The sequence below is a fragment of the Strigops habroptila genome, chromosome 3 (genome assembly GCF_004027225.2).
Source record: "Strigops habroptila isolate Jane chromosome 3, bStrHab1.2.pri, whole genome shotgun sequence".
Taxonomy (NCBI): domain Eukaryota; kingdom Metazoa; phylum Chordata; class Aves; order Psittaciformes; family Psittacidae; genus Strigops; species Strigops habroptila.
In genome coordinates this window covers 69,066,721-69,085,017 of record NC_044279.2, presented here as the reverse complement: position 1 = coordinate 69,085,017, position 18,297 = coordinate 69,066,721, and the positions used below count along the sequence as shown (strand labels likewise).

Sequence of the window (18,297 nt, the reverse complement as noted above, 5' to 3'; positions counted from 1 at the left end):
CCTGTGATAGGCTTAAGTACCTTTTGGTGATATCCAAGTTCATGAGTTGTAATTCAGATGACAATGAGCTCTAATATGCGATTGCATCTCATATGGATGCTTTAATAACTAGACAATAAGTCTAATTAAATATCTGTCTCATAAATGCTATTTATACAACATTAAATTTTTCCATCAAGAGACTTGTAGAAAGATAAATCCTAGAATAATGGATACGGTGGTGGTTGCTATATTCATCAGGCTACCCCATCTGAAGTCCTTCAAATTCCAGCTGTTATTCCCAATCTCCATGTTAGGCTGGATGCCTTTTGTGAAGCTCCCATGCCATCCCAGTTTGGGTTAAGAATCTATTTGAAACCATATTTCAAATAATTTTTAGTAGAGACTGCATCTTTGAACACTGGCGTCAGGAAAAAAAAAGTAGATTTTACCATTTTATGTTTCTTTTTTTCTCAATTCTTTATTTAAAAAATGCAGCACAGGTTCTTTCACAGATTGTAATTGTTTTTTAAAGGTGAGAAATAATTTATGAAATAGTCCTATTTTCTTGTAGCAAGAATTTCAGTCATAAAGGTTTGATAACATCTTCAGAAGCAATTCTTTCCCTCTTGGAATTTAATGAAAACAAAATATTTTACAGTAATTTGTTCCTTCTGGCTAGATTTCTGTTTGAAAGTTTTGTGTAGTTCAGAATAGGGTCAGGAGAGAGAAACAGCTCTCTAAAATAACTAATAGCTTAAGATAACAAAAGAGCCAGATTCATTGTTCCAATCCAAAGCCTTCAACCTTAAGGATTAGATTTTCTCTTTTATTCCAGCCTTTTGGTCTTATATATATGGGTACATACATATGGCAAGAATATATATATATATTAAAAATACTTGGCCCTGAGTGAAATAATTCATCAGTAAGATCTATTGTCTGGGGAATGGGACACTTGTGGGCAGGTCCATGCCTGACTTCGTTTGGACCCTCTGTTCCAGGACATGTTCTGTGATACCATGCCATTTTAGTGTGCCTCGCATTTTCTTTCATAACACTTGTCAAAGGTTTAGTTTTCTTTAGCATAATGGCAATTTAAAAAATTATCTTTAATTCTCCATATTATCCTTCACTCATTTTTACATACAATATTTTTCAGAGCAGTATTTAGGCAGCCTTATGATACTAGGTATAAGTCTGTGTGTTTTCATTTCCTCCTTAAAGAAAGGCAACTTATGTACTCCCTTTCCTCGGTATCTCTGTGTGCTGTTAAAGACGGCTACCTCCCATTGCTTCTGCTTGCACAGGAGCTTCATGAAAACTGCTGTACCTTTCTCCAAAAGGTGAAATCTCAGATGAGGCAGTTGTAGACTTAAATTTCAGGTATTGTAATTTTTCCCTTCCCCTTTTTTTTTAGTTGATCAGCTGTGCAACGGAGGTACCATCAAAATATGTCTCTCTCTTTTTTTTTTTTTTTTCCTTCCACCCCTTTTAATCTTCCTGACTAACGGTTCTCTGCATTTCCCATTTTATAGGTGGGCTGGATCCTCTCCATCCTCGATGAGCTGCAACTCAGCCCCCCGCCTCCTGTGGCTGTCCTTCCACTTGGCACTGGGAACGACCTTGCCCGCACTCTCAACTGGGGTGGGGTAAGCGCTAACTGGGATGTACCTTTATATATGGGTTATGAACTTGCTGCTCTGGTTTAGTTGTGTAGGCTGGAACTTCATTTTGGCTAAAACAGCAGGCAGGGCTGTGTCCAGGATCTGCTTGATTTAAGCACAATGGTTTGGTTCAATTTCCAGTCTGGGATCTTGAATTACTAATGATATATTTATTGTAATGAAAGTGTACATAGATGTATCTGTCTTTCAGGCCAAGTAATGAGGAGGATATGCAGGCTTCCAATTGAAGTATAGTTTACATTTTATTTCTCTATATTTATCCTTGACTGCAGCACTGGAGTTATTCCAGGCATGGCAAGTACGCTTTGAGTTCCTCTCCTTATAACTTTACTTTGCCTGCCCAAGACTTGTGTACCTCAGCAACAGCTTGTTAAAATGCCTGGTATATCAAAATTCAGCAATATTTTGAGGTATTCTTAGGAACATTTGATCTGGTGTTTTAGGCCTGTGTGAAAGGAGGGAAGTAATTGGTGAGTGGCTTTCTTTGCTTTCACTATCCATGGCTGATACTCTGCTGTTAGGGTTATACAGATGAGCCAGTGTCCAAGATCCTGTGCCATGTAGAAGATGGGACCATTGTCCAGCTGGACCGCTGGAATCTTCAGGTTGAGCGCAACCCTGATTTGCCACAGGATGAGCTGGAGGATGGGGCACGTAAGGTTAGCACCTTCTTTTTCCCACAGAGGTTGTAGGATTCTTAAGAGCATCTTTGGGTTACACTGTAAGCTGCATGGGTGGGGAAGCTCTAAAACTTTTTAATTCTCTAGTTGCATCTCTTCTTTTGCAGTTCTCATGTGTCAGTGCTTCCAGAGGCAGGCAAAATATAGTGTATATCAGCCATCTATTTGTTGTTTTAAGCTCCCAGGCATTGAGCATTTATCTCAAGAACTAAATCCTGGAAAAAAATCCCCAGCATTTTATCTGAAAGGTCCTTGTTTTTTCTCTGGTTTACCTGGGGTGGCAGGAGATGCAACTCTGTGACTATCATCCATCTCTAAATTAGACAAAACTAAAAACAGAATGTAAAATTTTATTCCACTAGTGTATCTTGATGGCTGAAGATTGGGAAAATTGTCTGGTGATCACATTTATAGTAATGTGTAATTTGGACTAGAGTTGTTGAAAGTGTCAGGATCATAAAATATGATTCTGTGAACCATTTTCCTCTTAAGTTGTAATTTCCAGCTTATCTATCAGATGCTACTGTTCTCTCTGTGCAGCCCTGCTGGGCACGTGTAATGATGAAGAGGCCAGATGTGTGCTTCCCTGCCTCATGCATCCTGAATAGAATTAGGGCTTCTTGTCTGGGACTTGTGTTGCTCCTGGTTATATGGGAGCAGGAAAAGCACATTTTGAGTTTCATTCACCATGCTGAGTTTGAAGTGCCAGCAATTACGAAAACCTTTGTATTGACATGTTAAGTGGAACAGCATTATGGGAAATGTCAATGACAACATAAGAAATCCTTTGATGTGTTTACAAAGATACATATATGACCATAAAACACTGTAGATATGTTTGTGTTCTTTGGGCTTCTGTATGTGATCCTCTTCCACAAGCCATTACTAACCTTCAGAGCAAACTTCTGCATATGTTTTCCTGATATATTCCACTTTCTTCTTCATAGGTTTTCATGAGATGCCAGGTTTAAAGTAGTTAATTCCTGGTGTGTTACAGAATGATTAATTCATGTTATTTTTGTATATCTTTTTATTATCTGATTACAGCTTCCTCTCAGTGTCTTCAATAATTACTTCAGCCTTGGATTTGATGCACATGTTACACTGGAGTTCCATGAATCTAGAGGTAATAGAAACTTTCTTATTTCCTTAGCCTTGGGAATGGGCATTTATTTTATGAATTACAAATGGGGTTCAATTTAACATCTTGTTTTGTAATTCAGAAGGAAACGTGGAACATAAAAACCTAAGGTACATACAACTAGGAAGGAAGTGATTGTACCATGAGTTTCCAAGGGACTTCATGTTTTTAAAATGAAAAAAAGTACAAGGAAAAATAACATTCACTGGAGCAAAAGGGATAAAAGGGGAGCTCTTCAAAATTATATATACCAAGTACAGTTATAAAAGAAGTTTATGCTGATGCAGAAGTGTCAGAGTAAGAGCAGAAAGAAAAACAAATGTAAGTCAGGTGCAAGTGTGGAGGTGGAGGGAGGAGAAAATCTGCTAGGTAGTAGCAGGAGGATAATTGTGTTCTCAAACTGAACAGCTGTTACCCATGTATGAGTACAGCATAAGATCATTAGATTTGGTACAGACCCAAAATGTGTCTATGCGAGTGAAAGGTTTTAATGTCCACAAAACTGTCAGGAATTTGAGCTGTTGTAGCATCTTTTTTGTCCCCTTGCTGACGGCAGTTGTATCACCCCAAACAGATCCAAATGTGGCTTAACAGGTGGGCTTTGGACTGATGGGAACTATAGTTCAGGCAAGCATTCTTATATAAACAGACCCTGTTCAATTGCCTGTGTTCAGCTTTTGGTTATTTCAGCTTCATATGCAGGTATTTTTTCGAATCAGCCCCTCTTATCTTCACTTTCATACTGTCAGTGTCATTTCAAGATGAAAAAACAGCATTCTAATGCAATGCTAAATAATGAGCAGGATATATGATGGAATGAGCTAATGCATATTTTATAATGTTTAAGACTGCTTCAAGCTTTAAGAATCATAATGAGGGGCCACAAAAGGGCACAGGAATGAAATGGTGACAGCTGTATGCATTTCCTTATGAATGCATATCACTATGCATTGCTAATGTGACTGTGAAAATACTGTATAGATGAAATGCATGGCTACTTTCTCACTTAATGGAGACATTACTTAATAATGAACTTATGGAGCCCTATAAAGAATAGATGTTACTCCAGAGATGCCAGTGTTTTAAACATTTACATGGGTAAAAAAATACTTGGCGGAGCAAGCTATGTTTCTGTGAGTGGGTATGTGTGGCCAGGAGCTTTTCATAGCCCTAGTGTCTGCTCTTACAAGTCATTACTGCTGGTCTTTCTAACCTTCTCGAATACTAAAGTATACAAAGTGAGTTCTATGTATTTTAGGAGAGAAAAGCTTATAGCCTTGAAGGTGTTGCTGGTGTGCGGGTTTTATGGTTTTTCATGTAGAATTGGGGTTGTTCAGCCTGGAGAAAGGAAGGCTCTGGGGAGACCTTATTGTGGCTTTTCTATACTAAAAGGGGGTTTGTAAGAAAGATGGGGACAGTCTTTTTAGTCAGGCCTGTTGTGATAGGACGTGGGGTAATGGCTTTAAAATAAAAGAAGGTATATTCAGACTAGATACAAGGAAGAATTTTTTTTGTGATGAGTGTAGTGAAATACTGGCACAGGTTGCCCAGAGAGGTGGTAGATATCCCATCCCTGCCAACATTCAAAGTCAGGTTGGACAGGCCTTTGAGCAACCTGATCTAGTTGAAGATATTTCTGCTCACTGCAGGCGACTAGATGACTTTTAAAGGTCACTTCCAAACAAAACTACTCTGTGATTCTATGAATTAAGCAGTGCAAAATAGCTTCTGATCTCATTTACAATTTACGACAATCCAGGGAAACTTCAGCAAAACTTAAAGCACTTTCACAGCTGTAGCACTTGGTCCATTAAGATAAGCGGTTGTATGCAGTTGCTTATGTGGAGCTGTTGTAATCACATATAGTATTAAACCAAACAAACACCATGCCCCCACTGCCCCACCAAACCAAATTAAATGAAATTCAACTCTCAGCCTGTCATGGCGCTTTATGCAATAGAGATTGGTCAATTGTATTTGGAATAAGCAGCGATTGTGATACCTCCGAGGAACCTGTACATTAATGTGGCCTTTTCCATGACAACCTTTACACTTTTCTTGTGACTAATCAGATTGTGTGTTGAGGGTTGGGTCTCAGCCTAACGTACTTAGCTCTGCTTCTTCAGGAAGTGTTCTGGGTAGAAACTCTTTCCAGTTTCATCCCGTGTTATCCCTATGCTTTGGTGGAGCAAGAGAGATGGAATTTACTTTATCCCTGTTGATATGCTGTTTGATCCCTTGGCACACAGGACTGTTCATTTGCAGGACACCTACTCCCTTACACACACCCACAGTCTAACATGTTTCATTTCCTAATCCCTGGATGGCTTGAGAATGATGAGGATGGAGTGAGCCTTGGATATGCAGTCGGTGATTTACTTCTACAATTAAAGTTGCAGTCTGATCAACTTTAAGCTCTATTCCACATCACAGAAAGACTCCTTCCTCCCTACTCATGCTCATCTGCTATGCCAGAAGTAAAACTCAGTGTATTGAAGGACTGCTGAGTCCCTAACCTCAGAAAGGCTCCTTTTTTATTCTAAACTGGGGCTTTGGTTCCAGTCAGTATTTGTTGTATTTTTCCATGTAAAAGCCAGTTCTCTTGTGGCTGCTGCCCAGAGCCATCAGGGATAGCCACATCAGAGAATGTGCAGCACTGAGCCTTCAGGAGCATCCTGCCTCTTAGTATGGGGTGTTGAGACTTTTTGTAAAGAGCTGTCAGCTCAGTGAGTGAGATGAGATTTACTTATGAAGTTAAATTGATCGTTTGAAGAAGAGGTGACTCTGACTGTGTTCCAGGCTCACCCATGCCCAAGCAAATGGATGATACAGTAGCTGGGTAAACAATCAAACAAGAAACACAATGTAACTCTTACAGAATGGAGCCTCATAGTGTGAGATGTAGTGGCTTCAAGCAAAACTAGAAACATTGTTCCAAGTGATCATTTGAGAGTAGTAATTTGGAAGTGTTCACACCAGTGTAATATTTTAACCGGAAGAACTATCTTGATAGTCAGATGTTTTCACTAGAGAATAGTAAAAACTAGAGAATAGTTTTTGCTAGAGAATAGTTTCACTAAGCAAGTGCAAGTGGTTGGTACTACTACTGAATATGGTGTCAGAAGGACTGTTTCTGAAATCTCTGCATGCACAGACTAGGAAAGCGGTTTCCAAGAAAGGAACAAGACTGAACTGTATTCTGGGAAATGCACCTTATACTGGAAGATTAAAGGAGCTCCATTTAGCTTATCGGAAAGAAGGCTAAGAGGCGATTTAATCACTGCCTATAAGTATTTACTCAAGGAGAAAACATCTGATAGTTGAGGGCTCTTTAATCTGACAGAGAAATATAATAAGATTTAGCAGTTGGCAGTTGAAGTCTGAAAAGTTCAAGATGACAAAAAAACTCCACATTTATTTTAACAGTGAGAATAATTAACCATTAGATGTGCATTACTACTAGACTATTAAAATTCTCCATCTCTTGGAGTCTAATCAAAATGAAACAGCTCTCTAAATAGGTTTTAGAGTATCCACTTATTTTTTTGCTGCAGGAATATTTGAGCAGCGATGACTATTCCTCAGTCCCTCTTTGTAATGCGTCAGAATTTAAGTGTCTGTTTCATCTTGTAATTTACTAATGTTTTACTCCTGCTTCAAAGCATGGGTGTTTCATGGATTTGTAATAACTCTTAGAGTTCTGTTCTGCGCTGGTAGAAACAGAAGTCTCACAAATGATACTGAGGGATCAGAGATGAATAGTCTGAGAGGTGCTAAATAAATGGGTTATATTCTACTTACCTCTTTGTTACGTTTCTATTTTCACTCTACAGGAAAAGGGAAGAATATTAATATCAATGTTTTGAGATCTGATAGCAGATAATGGAACAGAGGGGGGTCTCTGGACCCCCAGGAAAAAATATATTTATGTTTTCAGAGTGATGTGTGCTAAAAGCACTATGGTGCTAGCAGAGAATGTGAAGGTACAATGGAGTCTACTTGTTTTATTAGGGTGTTCATATTTTTCCTTTTTATCCTTTCACAGAAGCAAATCCAGAGAAATTCAACAGCCGATTTAGAAATAAAATGTTTTATGCAGGGGTGAGTTGTGATTCGTCTTACAGAATGATGCTTAGTTGATTGGATGTTTTCTTAAGTACCTTTCCCCTCCCTTTCTGACATCACGAGCCCATGCCAGTTCATTTTGCCTGTTGCAATTTAAAGTGCACATATACTGTTTCTGTATATGCCACACACATGTCTATCGGAAAGTGCCTGAAGCACTGTTGCTTTACAGAGCTTAGCAAGTAAGAAACATGCCACTTGTCTGGACATAGTACTGGTTATGTCTTGGTCCCTCTGCTTCTGGCTTGCAAGATTCTCAACAAGCCAGTCTGCCTTTTTCAGGGTTTGGGAAGCTCGTTGTGATCGACTTTCCTAGAGAAATTCTGTAAGTGTTGGCTTGTATCTTTGTAGCTTTGAGGAGCTGTCTTGGGTGTAGGGTCATGGGGAGTGGAAGGCTGAGATCAGCTATTTGGAGTGATTAATTTTCATAATTAATTATGAAAATTAAATAAAATTACCCACTTCTGAATTTAGGAGGTACATTCACAAAACTTTATTGTAAAATGCAGTTGAGAGAAGCACTTATTTGATAATGCATGATATATAATGTCTTTCTGGATGATGACTCCCGCTGTACCCATGTGCCTTAAATACGGAAACAAATATGTGAGAAAGAATTTGCATCAAAAGAATGGCATTTTGGTAATTAGCTCTGTGGTGGGAAGAGAAATAAGGAAAGAGAAGAGAGAAAGTGCTGATGAAAATTCCTGCACTTGTTTCTGTTGCAGGCAGCCTTTACAGACTTTCTGCAAAGAAGCTCAAGAGATTTATCCAAGCATGTTAAAGTTGTGGTAAGTATAAGAAATTGTGTCATGGTGTTGTGGGAAGAGGGGAGGAATGGAGAGAGAAAGTGAGGTGAGAGTTTAATGGCTCTGTTACTTTTCAGTTTTGAGCATGACATTTGCAACACATTCCAAGGAAAGTCTTGGGAAAGTTGTTACAAAGCAGCAACACTTCTCTTGTCTGTGGCTCCATTCAGCAATTTCTCTGTGCTCTGTCACTTTGGCTTTGTAGTGTGATGGTACAGACCTGACTCCAAAGATCCAGGAGCTGAAGTTCCAGTGTATAGTGTTTTTAAACATACCCAGGTAAGTTCAAGACAGATGCTTGCTTAGTTACAAGTTGTCCTAGACTGGGTCGATGTGCAGGAAGTGTATTGCCGCTGTGCTGCCTTCTTGAGAGCTAGGTGCTTATAATACTTCTAGTTAGCAAAGTGGAATATTCTGATACAGAGATAGTAGAAGTGATTGGCAAACAAACTTTCAAAAGTTGTACACCTAGCCTGCAAGCAAGATAGTAAAGATGCCTGGACCTTCACCGAATTAGAAGCAAAGTACAGAAAAAGCGGGGGAAAGGAGGGGAGGCAGGAGGGGAAGGATCAATATTTTTCCAGTAAAGAAATACCTAACTGTTGAAAGCAATGCTGTTTTTTAGCACGTTAAAAGGTGTCCCAAATAGAAATACAGGTGTATTCTTAAAAGTTGTCTATCTCCTGCTCTCTAGAGTGTAGTCTCAAAACTGTTTTTGACTGTGTATCCCTAACAGTAAAATAATTTTTAACACCACCACAATATACATATATTTATTTATAAATACTGTACTAATATATTATATACATTATAAAACATACACAAAAATAGAAATTAAGAAAGAATGTGATAAAAATGGAACAAACATCATGTTAACAATTTTCTTATTTATTAAAAGTACAGAAATATTTTCTTCACCCTAATTGTCTTGTCAATTGTATATTTTTATTGCGCACTCATTGTGGTGTATTCATCGCACTTTGGACACCACTGCTTTAGACAACCTACCGCTTTGCTTCATCTAAAGTCCCAAGCACTTGATCTTTCTAGTTCTGCACTTTCCTCACTGCAAGCTTATATCTACCTGGTGTCGCCTCTCCAAAGTTCCCCATTCTATCACTCTCAGATCACTTTTACATCTATTCTTTAATGGTAGGAAAGATAGATGCCAGAGCTGCATCTGCTCCTGATTTTTATTTCTCCCTGCCTCCTGAAGCTATGCAACATTTTGTATTCCTCGTGTTGTTAGAGCTGCTAAGCCAGCAGGGAGAGAGGAAATAGAGCTCCAAGACTGGAGCTGTTGCTGCAGCCCCGTGCCTGCCTAGCAGAGGGACTAAGCAGCTTTCTGGCTCAACAGCTCATCTGCAGAAAGCAAAGCAAATGGGGAGAATAAATTGCTGCTGCTGTTATCTATTTCCTGGTGTTTCCCCATTTTCCTCTCACAGAGGATCCTGCTGAAGATTATGATAGATACATTTATGGATGTTGTACAAGCTTGGAAACAAGAGGCAGGTTTTCCCTTTTGTCCAGTCCTTGTCACATAACTTTTAATTGTCCCTGAATTAAATCTTGAAATGGATATCTGGATAATTCTGGAGGACAGCAGAGAAGGCTAATAGTCAGGCTTCTAGTCAGGACCTATCAGAGCAAACTTCTTTCTTAAATCTCGCTTTCCAAATCTCTTTCTGTAGGTATTGTGCTGGCACAATGCCCTGGGGAAACCCTGGAGATCACAGAGACTTTGAGCCTCAGCGCCATGATGATGGCTACATTGAAGTCATTGGGTTCACGATGGCCTCACTGGTGGGTATATTGCAAGTGCTTCCAGATGTGGCGAATTCTGTGGGCTGTGCTAGAGTGCAAACCACCACGATTCCACACATTCAGCCAAGGCCAAAACATGCTTTGCTGTTAGATGAAGGAGACAAATTGTAGTTTTCTAACAAAAGAAGTGTTATTTGATAATAAAAATATATTTGCAATATACGGTTAATTTGCACGTGCATTGCTCCCAAGTTAAACAGCAGAATTATTACAGAAAGAACAGCATGCAGGCATGTTTTTACTGTGGCAATGTTCTGTGGTCAAATAATTACTGCTGTTTATTTTTAGCTTTTGTATATTTCAATCTATGGCTTAAAAGTTAAAATTTTTTTTGTAAAACTGCCTACTGGAAACAAATATGAAATATTATATAAAATTATGTGACCATACAGTTTCCATATGCCCACTAAAAATATTGTGAAGGTCTAGTAATAGCTGTGGAAAATTTAGTAATATTTCTGGCACAAATGTTATCTTGCCTTTTTGTTCTGCTAGAGAAAAAAACAAATCAACGTGTGTTTTCTGTCAATGCTGTCCTTAAAGTGGATTTAAAACTGAGTTACCATAAAGCAATATCACTGTAAATACTCTAGTGTCCTTCTATCACAGTAGTCAAACACAGTGACAATCTCTTCAGAGGGTGATTAAGGACAGTCAGAGAGTTGATAGCTCTCCTTGTGCTGTCATTAATCTATTTAAGGCCCTGCAGCTTAAACTTAATATGGTCAGCAGAGGAACATAACCGGGCTTCCTGGCAGGTTTATATAGATCATGCTTAAAGTCCATACTCAGGCCTTTGTTGCCGCTACGTCTTGTGTGGACTAAGTTAGAACTAATATGGATAAGCCTGTTTTCACTAAACTCACATTTATCTGTGGTGTGACCTGCCCTCAGTGCATATCACTTTCAGTTAATACCCATGACAATACTGTTTCTTTCCTCAAAGAAAAATTTAGACAAATCTAATTTTCAAAGTAAGCAAAAGTAAATGATGGTCTTTATCAGCAGTTGTTTCTTTGAAGTCTGTCTGGGTTAAAGATTCTTTCTTGACCTCTCTTTCGTTGGATCTAGTGGATTAAGGAAATAACTCACAAGTAAGAAAAATTTTGTTAGCCTAGTAGATCTTGTGGAATGAACCTTTATTACTTCATTTGTGAAGATTTTAGTGCATGCTTTTGAAAATGCTGTTGGACATACTATTTAGCAGATACCAACTGGTAGTTTTCAGTTGGAAGCTTTTTTGGGTTTGCCACTAATGTGACTCTAGCTACTTGCAGTGGCTAGGGTGATCTCAAAAGCTAACAATTTTAATTGGGACTGATTTAAGTAGTAGGGCCCTTTGAGCTGCTGTTTCTCTGTAGTTCAGAACTGAGAGTCTGCAAGTCTACACTGACTGTAATGCTGAGGAACCACTGTAAACCTAGACTATTGATATAATCCTAACTTGCTCTATATGTCTCCCAGATGTGCTTGGTCATAATCAGAAAGGTCTGTGAGACCAAGGAAGAGAGGTACTTTATAAGAAGTATATATCATGAATATTATTGATCATATTATTAGTTGGTCCATTATATTAAGCACAGAGAGCAGGATTAAAGTCTTGACTTGTATTTAGGCTGTTCTCTGTTAATAAAGGATTTTTTCTTTCTGCATCTGGTAGATGAGAGTTTATACTCACATAATAGTCATACTAATTAAAAAAATACATTTCTGCCCAAACATGTCTGCCTAGAACTTGAAGGATCTGGTCATTGCCTTCCTTGTTTAATTTCTTTCAAATTAATTCTTGAACATTTATATAATTGTTTTTAATGAGGTCCTTCTGCTTGCTCTTTTCAGCCTGTCTAGTCTTGAGGTTGAGTTGCTGTGTAAGCTTTCATGATAATGATTTTAAATTTATCTAATTCACATTAAGGACTCTGTTCTGTTCAGGAAGGGAAAATAATTTTTCTGTCTTGCAGATGTACTTGATTAGGGTTCTCGTTTTAAGGAGCAAATAATTAGTGGCATTACTGTTAATGTAAAAACAAACAAACTAACCAAAACAAATTGAAACCTTTAAGAATGAACACAGGTATTCATTTGCGCATGCACATGTGTGTGTGTATGTGATGAGATGTGCAGTGCATATGGTTAGATATGTTTGTTGCCCACCACTTTTGTTTGTAAAGTTTTAAATACTACTTTGCAAATCTTAAGTGAAAATACATTCATTATGCTTTGTTAGAATACTTCATGCATGGAACACTGTGGAATGGATGTTGTCAGTAGTACTGCGTTTTGGATTTATTAACTGCCTCAACTATCTGTTCTGAGTTATCTTTTCTTTCCTGTTTGTTGAATTGTTTGTTTGTCTTCTGTTCTTTTGCAGGCTGCTCTCCAGGTGGGTGGTCATGGAGAGAGGTTGCATCAGTGCCGGGAGGTGACACTTTTAACGTACAAGTCTATCCCCATGCAAGTGGATGGTGAACCATGTCGATTGGCTCCCTCACTCATTCGGATCTCCTTAAGGAACCAAGCCAACATGGTGCAGAAGAGCAAGAGGAGAACGTCTATGCCTTTGCTGAATGAGTGAGTTGGATATGTGCATGTCCTAATGGCAGGAGGCCTGTTTGTGGCAGCATATTCAGTCACGGGTTTTGCATGTACTGGACTTGCAGTGCATTTAAAAAAAAAATAAAAATTACTCTTTCTGATCTCTGAACTCTCTTTCCACTGTATTGTAAATATCTGGTTTTCTTTTATTCTTTTATCTTCTGGGTTACCCTCTGTCTTGCTTTTAGAAAGGTGTTGTATCTTTCAGTTATTTATTTAGAGAGGTTTGTGCAGGCTCAGCAGTGTGCCTCTTAGCTTCTGACAGTTCTGCATATGTATGTTATTTGCCCTGGAAGTTCTTTGGATTCATTTTCTCAACTTTATTGATCTGCATTTTAAGCTCCATTGGAGACCCTGTAACAAACTATCGAAATCTAGTTTGTCCCTTATACAAAGATACTAAACTACAGAGCTAAAGTAGTCAAGGATCCCCATTCCATTCAAACATCCATGCACCAGGGTTTTATTTTTTCTGGCAAGGTGGGTGGAGGATTTTGCTGTTGCAGCTGTAATGGTGAGGCAAAGTTTATGATGAGATATAATGTCTTTCATTGGACTAACTTATGTACCTGGAAAAACCAGACAAGGTCTCAGGCTCCCTTCATGTATCTTAAGGGTTGTCTGTGTCTTTCAACAGTATCGTTTAATGGAAGATATTGCTTCACTTCAAACTTTGACTCTAGCCCTTTAGAGCTTCTTGCCATCTACTGATTGTCAATCTGTTCATCTAATCAAAGCCTCCCTGGTTGCTTTTAATGTCTTCCTGTTCAATTTAGCACTCTGTGTTCTCTTACTGAGACTAATGCTTTAAGTTTCAGTAGAAGCCCATATCTGTAATGTGCAATTCCTATTTCACTGGAAAATACATAAGGTATACTCATCTCTCTTGAGCCATGAAGAATAGCAGACACTTGCCTGTGGGTAGCAATGATCAATTTCATTCAACCACAACGACTTAATCATTTGTGAAAGCTAGAATTGAGCAGAGAACAATCCTGGGGCATCTTTTTCTACACTGAGGGAGACTAATGCAAATATAAAAAGAAAATTCCTGGTGTTTCAATCTGATTATTAGCATGGTTAGACTTGGATTTTGAGGTCTGAATTTAAAATGTGGTAGGGAAACACAGATTCATAGTATATGCCAGTTGTCAAGAGGATATTCTTTGTGGTTTAGCTTGATTTAGATGTGCTGTGGTAGACTATGCTGCTGTCAGAGTCCTTTGATTTGGCTGCAGACTTTTGTTTTGGGAAAATACAAACGATCTGTTAGGAACTGTAGTCTCATCTTCATGTATTGGAAATAGTATGTGTGTATATTTATATCTACATCTATATATGTATATATGTACTTTGTTTTCAAGTGTTAAAGGGGAAGGAGAGAGGAGAGTTGAATTTCCTGGTGTGGTGGAAAGTAAATCGCATGTTAAAGGTTAAACTCTAGAAAGCATTTGAGTATTGTAAGAAGTTCATTCAATATGATGCTGATTTGCTGTATTTCACAAGAGAGAAAATTTTCAATTACATATGTTTATCTATATTTCTTAACTTAATATCTGGAATGTATTTCCCTATTCCATTGAAATCTCCCAAAAAGCCTTATATTTCATTGAACATGGTAGATTGTTGTGACTATGATCTGAATGTTAGATGTGTGAGATTAGTAAGTGGGTCTGGAGCTATCCCTAATTGTTAGACAGCTGTTCTTGAGCAACTTGCCAGGAAAGTGATTAAAAAATTATCTGTGTCACAGTAATACAGAGTTGCTGTTATTGTTGGCATTGATATTTTTGCTAGATAAGGAGAGCAGTAGGATCGCTCTTTGGAGTTTCAGCTAGTACCTTGTCATAAGTAGAAAAAGACTTAATTTGAAGAAGTCTTACACTGTTTTTCTGTCTTTTTACCCTGCTATCCTTTGTTTCAGAGGTTTTAGGAAAGGGGTTTAGAGAGGATAGTGAGTTTGTTGTTTGCCTTGTTGGATGCACTTGAGTTTCCATGGAATAATAGTATTTTAGAATTGAACAGCCCATATGTAATGTAGCCAAGTGAAAAGAACAGAGATTTCATGCTTCTCTCACTTGGGAGCAAGAGGGCTTTAGAAAAATGGTTCTCTTCCAACTGTAAGAGTTGCCCATCTTCTTAGTTGCCACTGTTCCTCAAAACCTGTAGATGCTTTGAGAGGACACTTTTTGTCATTGCTGGGTGAATTACTGGCAATTAATGTTTTAATCACTTATTTAATCTTTCACTGCTGAATTGCCTAGAAACAAATTTCTCATTATATTAATTGTCCCCAATTATTCATGGACTAGTTGTGGCAACTAGTGATGTCTCTTCTTAGTGTTCATCAAACATTCATTTTTTTTTAATATTTTCTTTTGGAAAGTTAAGCTGTTTTGATGTGCCAGAGAGATTATATGATTACTCTTGTGTAGGTGAAGATGACTTATTTATGGGTTATACTTTTCTGATAACTTTAAAATTTTGAGTTGAAGCATGAAGTTGTTAGTTGGTAAATACAGTTATGGTGCTTCTAATTTGTTTCTAATGGAGGCTGTTGAAATGTGAAAGGTAGGCACAATTTCTCCCTCATCCTATGATGCACTGTTCTGTAATTGAGATAAGCAACAACCCAATAAAGTTTTTCAAGCCAGAAACAACTTCTTAAGTGCAAGGAATATATAGGATAAGGTGATGCTGCTCACACTTGGTTATGGATTAAAACAAAGCAGACAGTGGGGTTGTGGGGAAAAAAAATGTGGGTGTCTTTTCTCATGTCTTTTCTATTTGTACCAGCAAAAGCAAATTTTTGCTACATTCAGGTCAGCAGAAACATTTTTTTTTTTTCTGCAAGAGTCAATTATGTTCTTATTGTCCTTCCTTTAAAAGACTTGCTGGCTAAGATGTCATTCCTATTCTCCCCTGCTGCTCAAGGTAACATGTGAAAGAGACAACATATAGCTAGTTTTCTGTGATCAAGCCAAGAATGTGGTTCTTTTGAGCTATAAACAAAACGTACACGGAATAACAAGAGAAGTTGTGGTTCAATTTTTCCAGGAGTCTTTTTCTGATTAGAAACTACAGTTTAGTATGCTTCCCAGTAACTTTCAGTTAATGATCACTTTATGAACGTCAAAGGACAGTATTCTGATTTCACTGGTGTTTAGTTTGGTTTGAGAAAGAATGTTCCACATAATGGAACAGAAAGAAGAAGGAAGAGCTTATAAATAAAATGTTTTCCATATGCTTGAGAGAAGCAAAGAGACCATTTGAGTATAAACACTACAGGAGTCTTGGGAGTCACTATATGTAAAATGCATGTTTCCCTAAGGTATATGAAAGAAGAAAGGAGACAGCAATTTGTCATTGTGGATACAAAATCTTCAGTAAGGGTATTTTATTTTTCTTAAACATTAACTAAACCTTTGGAGACAATTCCATCCATTCAGATATTGGCTTTGATGTTTCTTTGCATTTCTGGTCATACTTCCAAAGTCTTGAAATTTTTCAGTGCCTGTGAAAAAAGTCCTGGGGCTCCTTGTCTTCCTTATATAGCAATGTGCATAGTTTCTCATTGATCCTCCTCACTTGTGTCTAGAAAGCTCCTGTGTGTCATGTAGCAATGATTTTCTCCATTTGCATGTCTTCTGTTGCTCCTGGATTCCTAGCGTGAACTTGGAGTTCTGCATGTGTCTTCATTCAACTTCTATGTGACACATTCCTTTTGTTTCTGTTTAAATGTTGTATGTCTTCTCTTTCTTTCTTCTCTTCTACTCTTTCTCTCTCCCTCACCTCCCCTTTTCCTTGTCTGTCCACACTCTGTGCTGCCTTTCTCCTGGCCACTCATTTCCTGCTGCCTATAGTATTCATAAAGTGCAGTCCGCTGACCTGAGGAGAGTCTCAGCTCCCCCTGATTCCTTCACTGTGTGAGTACTTGGCTTTTTCCTACTTTCAAAGTTCATAGGTTGTGGTTTGTTTTTTTTTGCTGTTACCCTGTGTGTGATTCAACCATTTCCAGTGATAAATAGGAAGCGGGAGCTCAGGTGATGGCATCGTAGGCACATGACAGTGGCCTTACCAGAAAAGGCACAATTCCACAGTAACTGAGTAAGATAAGCAGGGCATGTCTGGTGATGGTGACCAGGTTTAGCCAAGAGTCTGGGTTGCCAGACAAATCCATAGCAACAGGTAGGTCTGAAGTTAAGTGCCAGGCACCATCCCTGGTAACAGTTGAGACGAGAGGTTTCTGTCCTTTGGTTTTAGTCAAAAACATACTGTGAACAAACTCAGCCATAAGTCATATCTCCAGATGATGCTGATCAAAACAGGAAATGAGTCCCCCAGAGGAGTGGTGTGACACTGGCTGCAGCTGCATTGAAGATGGACACTCCCCTCTCCACCTTGGCAAGATCATGATGGTCAGCAACTTCGCTGTACTAACTTGCTAGATAGCAGATAAATTATTCAAGACCCTGATGTCTTTTTTAAAAACCCAAACAAAAACCGCAGCTTGATATAATATGTCAACTGAGGCAGTGTAGTTTGTCTTCAAAAATACTTGGTTGACCATTAGTCAAAACCCACATTTTGCTTTGTGTTGTCATCCCTTTTGTCTTCTTGCTTTGCCACTCTTATGATGGACATCTTTTCAAATGGGTTAGGAGGATCAAAGAAATAAATTTGAAAATGAATTGGAAAATATTAAATTTCAGAACTATAATCCAGGTATTAAGAGCAGATACTTAATTCCAAGAGTTATTCCTACTCTATCACAGAAGAAAGTCAATGGTATGTGCTAAAAGAAAACCCACCAATACTTCTCTGTTCTAAAGACTGAGCCCATGCAATAGATGGCTCATAAATGTTCAACAAACCAAGAGTTATTTGAGAAAACTGATCAATTAATTTAAAGAGCAAATTTCAGCTTTGCAGAAAAGGATCTGATGGTCCTAGTGGACACCCAGGTGACCATGAGCCAGCAATGTGCACTTGTGGCAAAGTAGGCTAATGGTATCCTGGGCTGCATTAGAAGTGTTGTCAGTAGATCAAGAGAGATGATTCTGAGCCTCTGTAAAGCACTGGTGAGGCCATACCTGGAGACTGGGTCCAGTTCTGGGCTCCTCAGTACAAGAGAGACATGAAGCTACTGGAGAGAGTCCAGCGAAGGGTGGTGAAGATGACTGAGGTGCATTCCTCCTATGAGGATAGACTGAGAGAGATGGAACTGTTTAGCTTGGAGAAGGCTCAGGTCAGTCAGACGCTTCATCAGTGTCCCAGGAAGGTCATAAAGAAGACAGAACCAGGTTCTTTCCAGGAGTGCCGTTTCATAGGACAAGAGGTGATGGGCACAAACTGAAACACAGGTTCTCTCTGAACATCAGAAGTGTTTTTACTGTAAGGGTGACTGAGCACTGGCACAGGTTGTACAGAGAGGTTGTGGAATCTCTATCATTAGA

At 38.6% G+C, this 18,297-nt stretch overlaps 1 protein-coding gene across 4 annotated transcripts in view; it reads left to right on the top strand.

Annotated features, from left to right (window-relative positions):
- Positions 1–18,297, top strand: part of DGKI (diacylglycerol kinase iota) — a 215,083-nt gene that overhangs the window by 112,788 nt on the left and 83,998 nt on the right. For all 4 annotated transcript variants that reach the window (XM_030481044.1, XM_030481043.1, XM_030481042.1 and 1 more), the window contains 8 exons: positions 1,518–1,631; positions 2,189–2,326; positions 3,395–3,473; positions 7,534–7,589; positions 8,342–8,404; positions 8,628–8,701; positions 10,114–10,225; positions 12,618–12,817. In XM_030481044.1, coding sequence (XP_030336904.1) covers positions 1,518–1,631; positions 2,189–2,326; positions 3,395–3,473; positions 7,534–7,589; positions 8,342–8,404; positions 8,628–8,701; positions 10,114–10,225; positions 12,618–12,817 — 836 coding nt within the window. The remainder of the gene's footprint in view (positions 1–1,517; positions 1,632–2,188; positions 2,327–3,394; positions 3,474–7,533; positions 7,590–8,341; positions 8,405–8,627; positions 8,702–10,113; positions 10,226–12,617; positions 12,818–18,297) is intronic.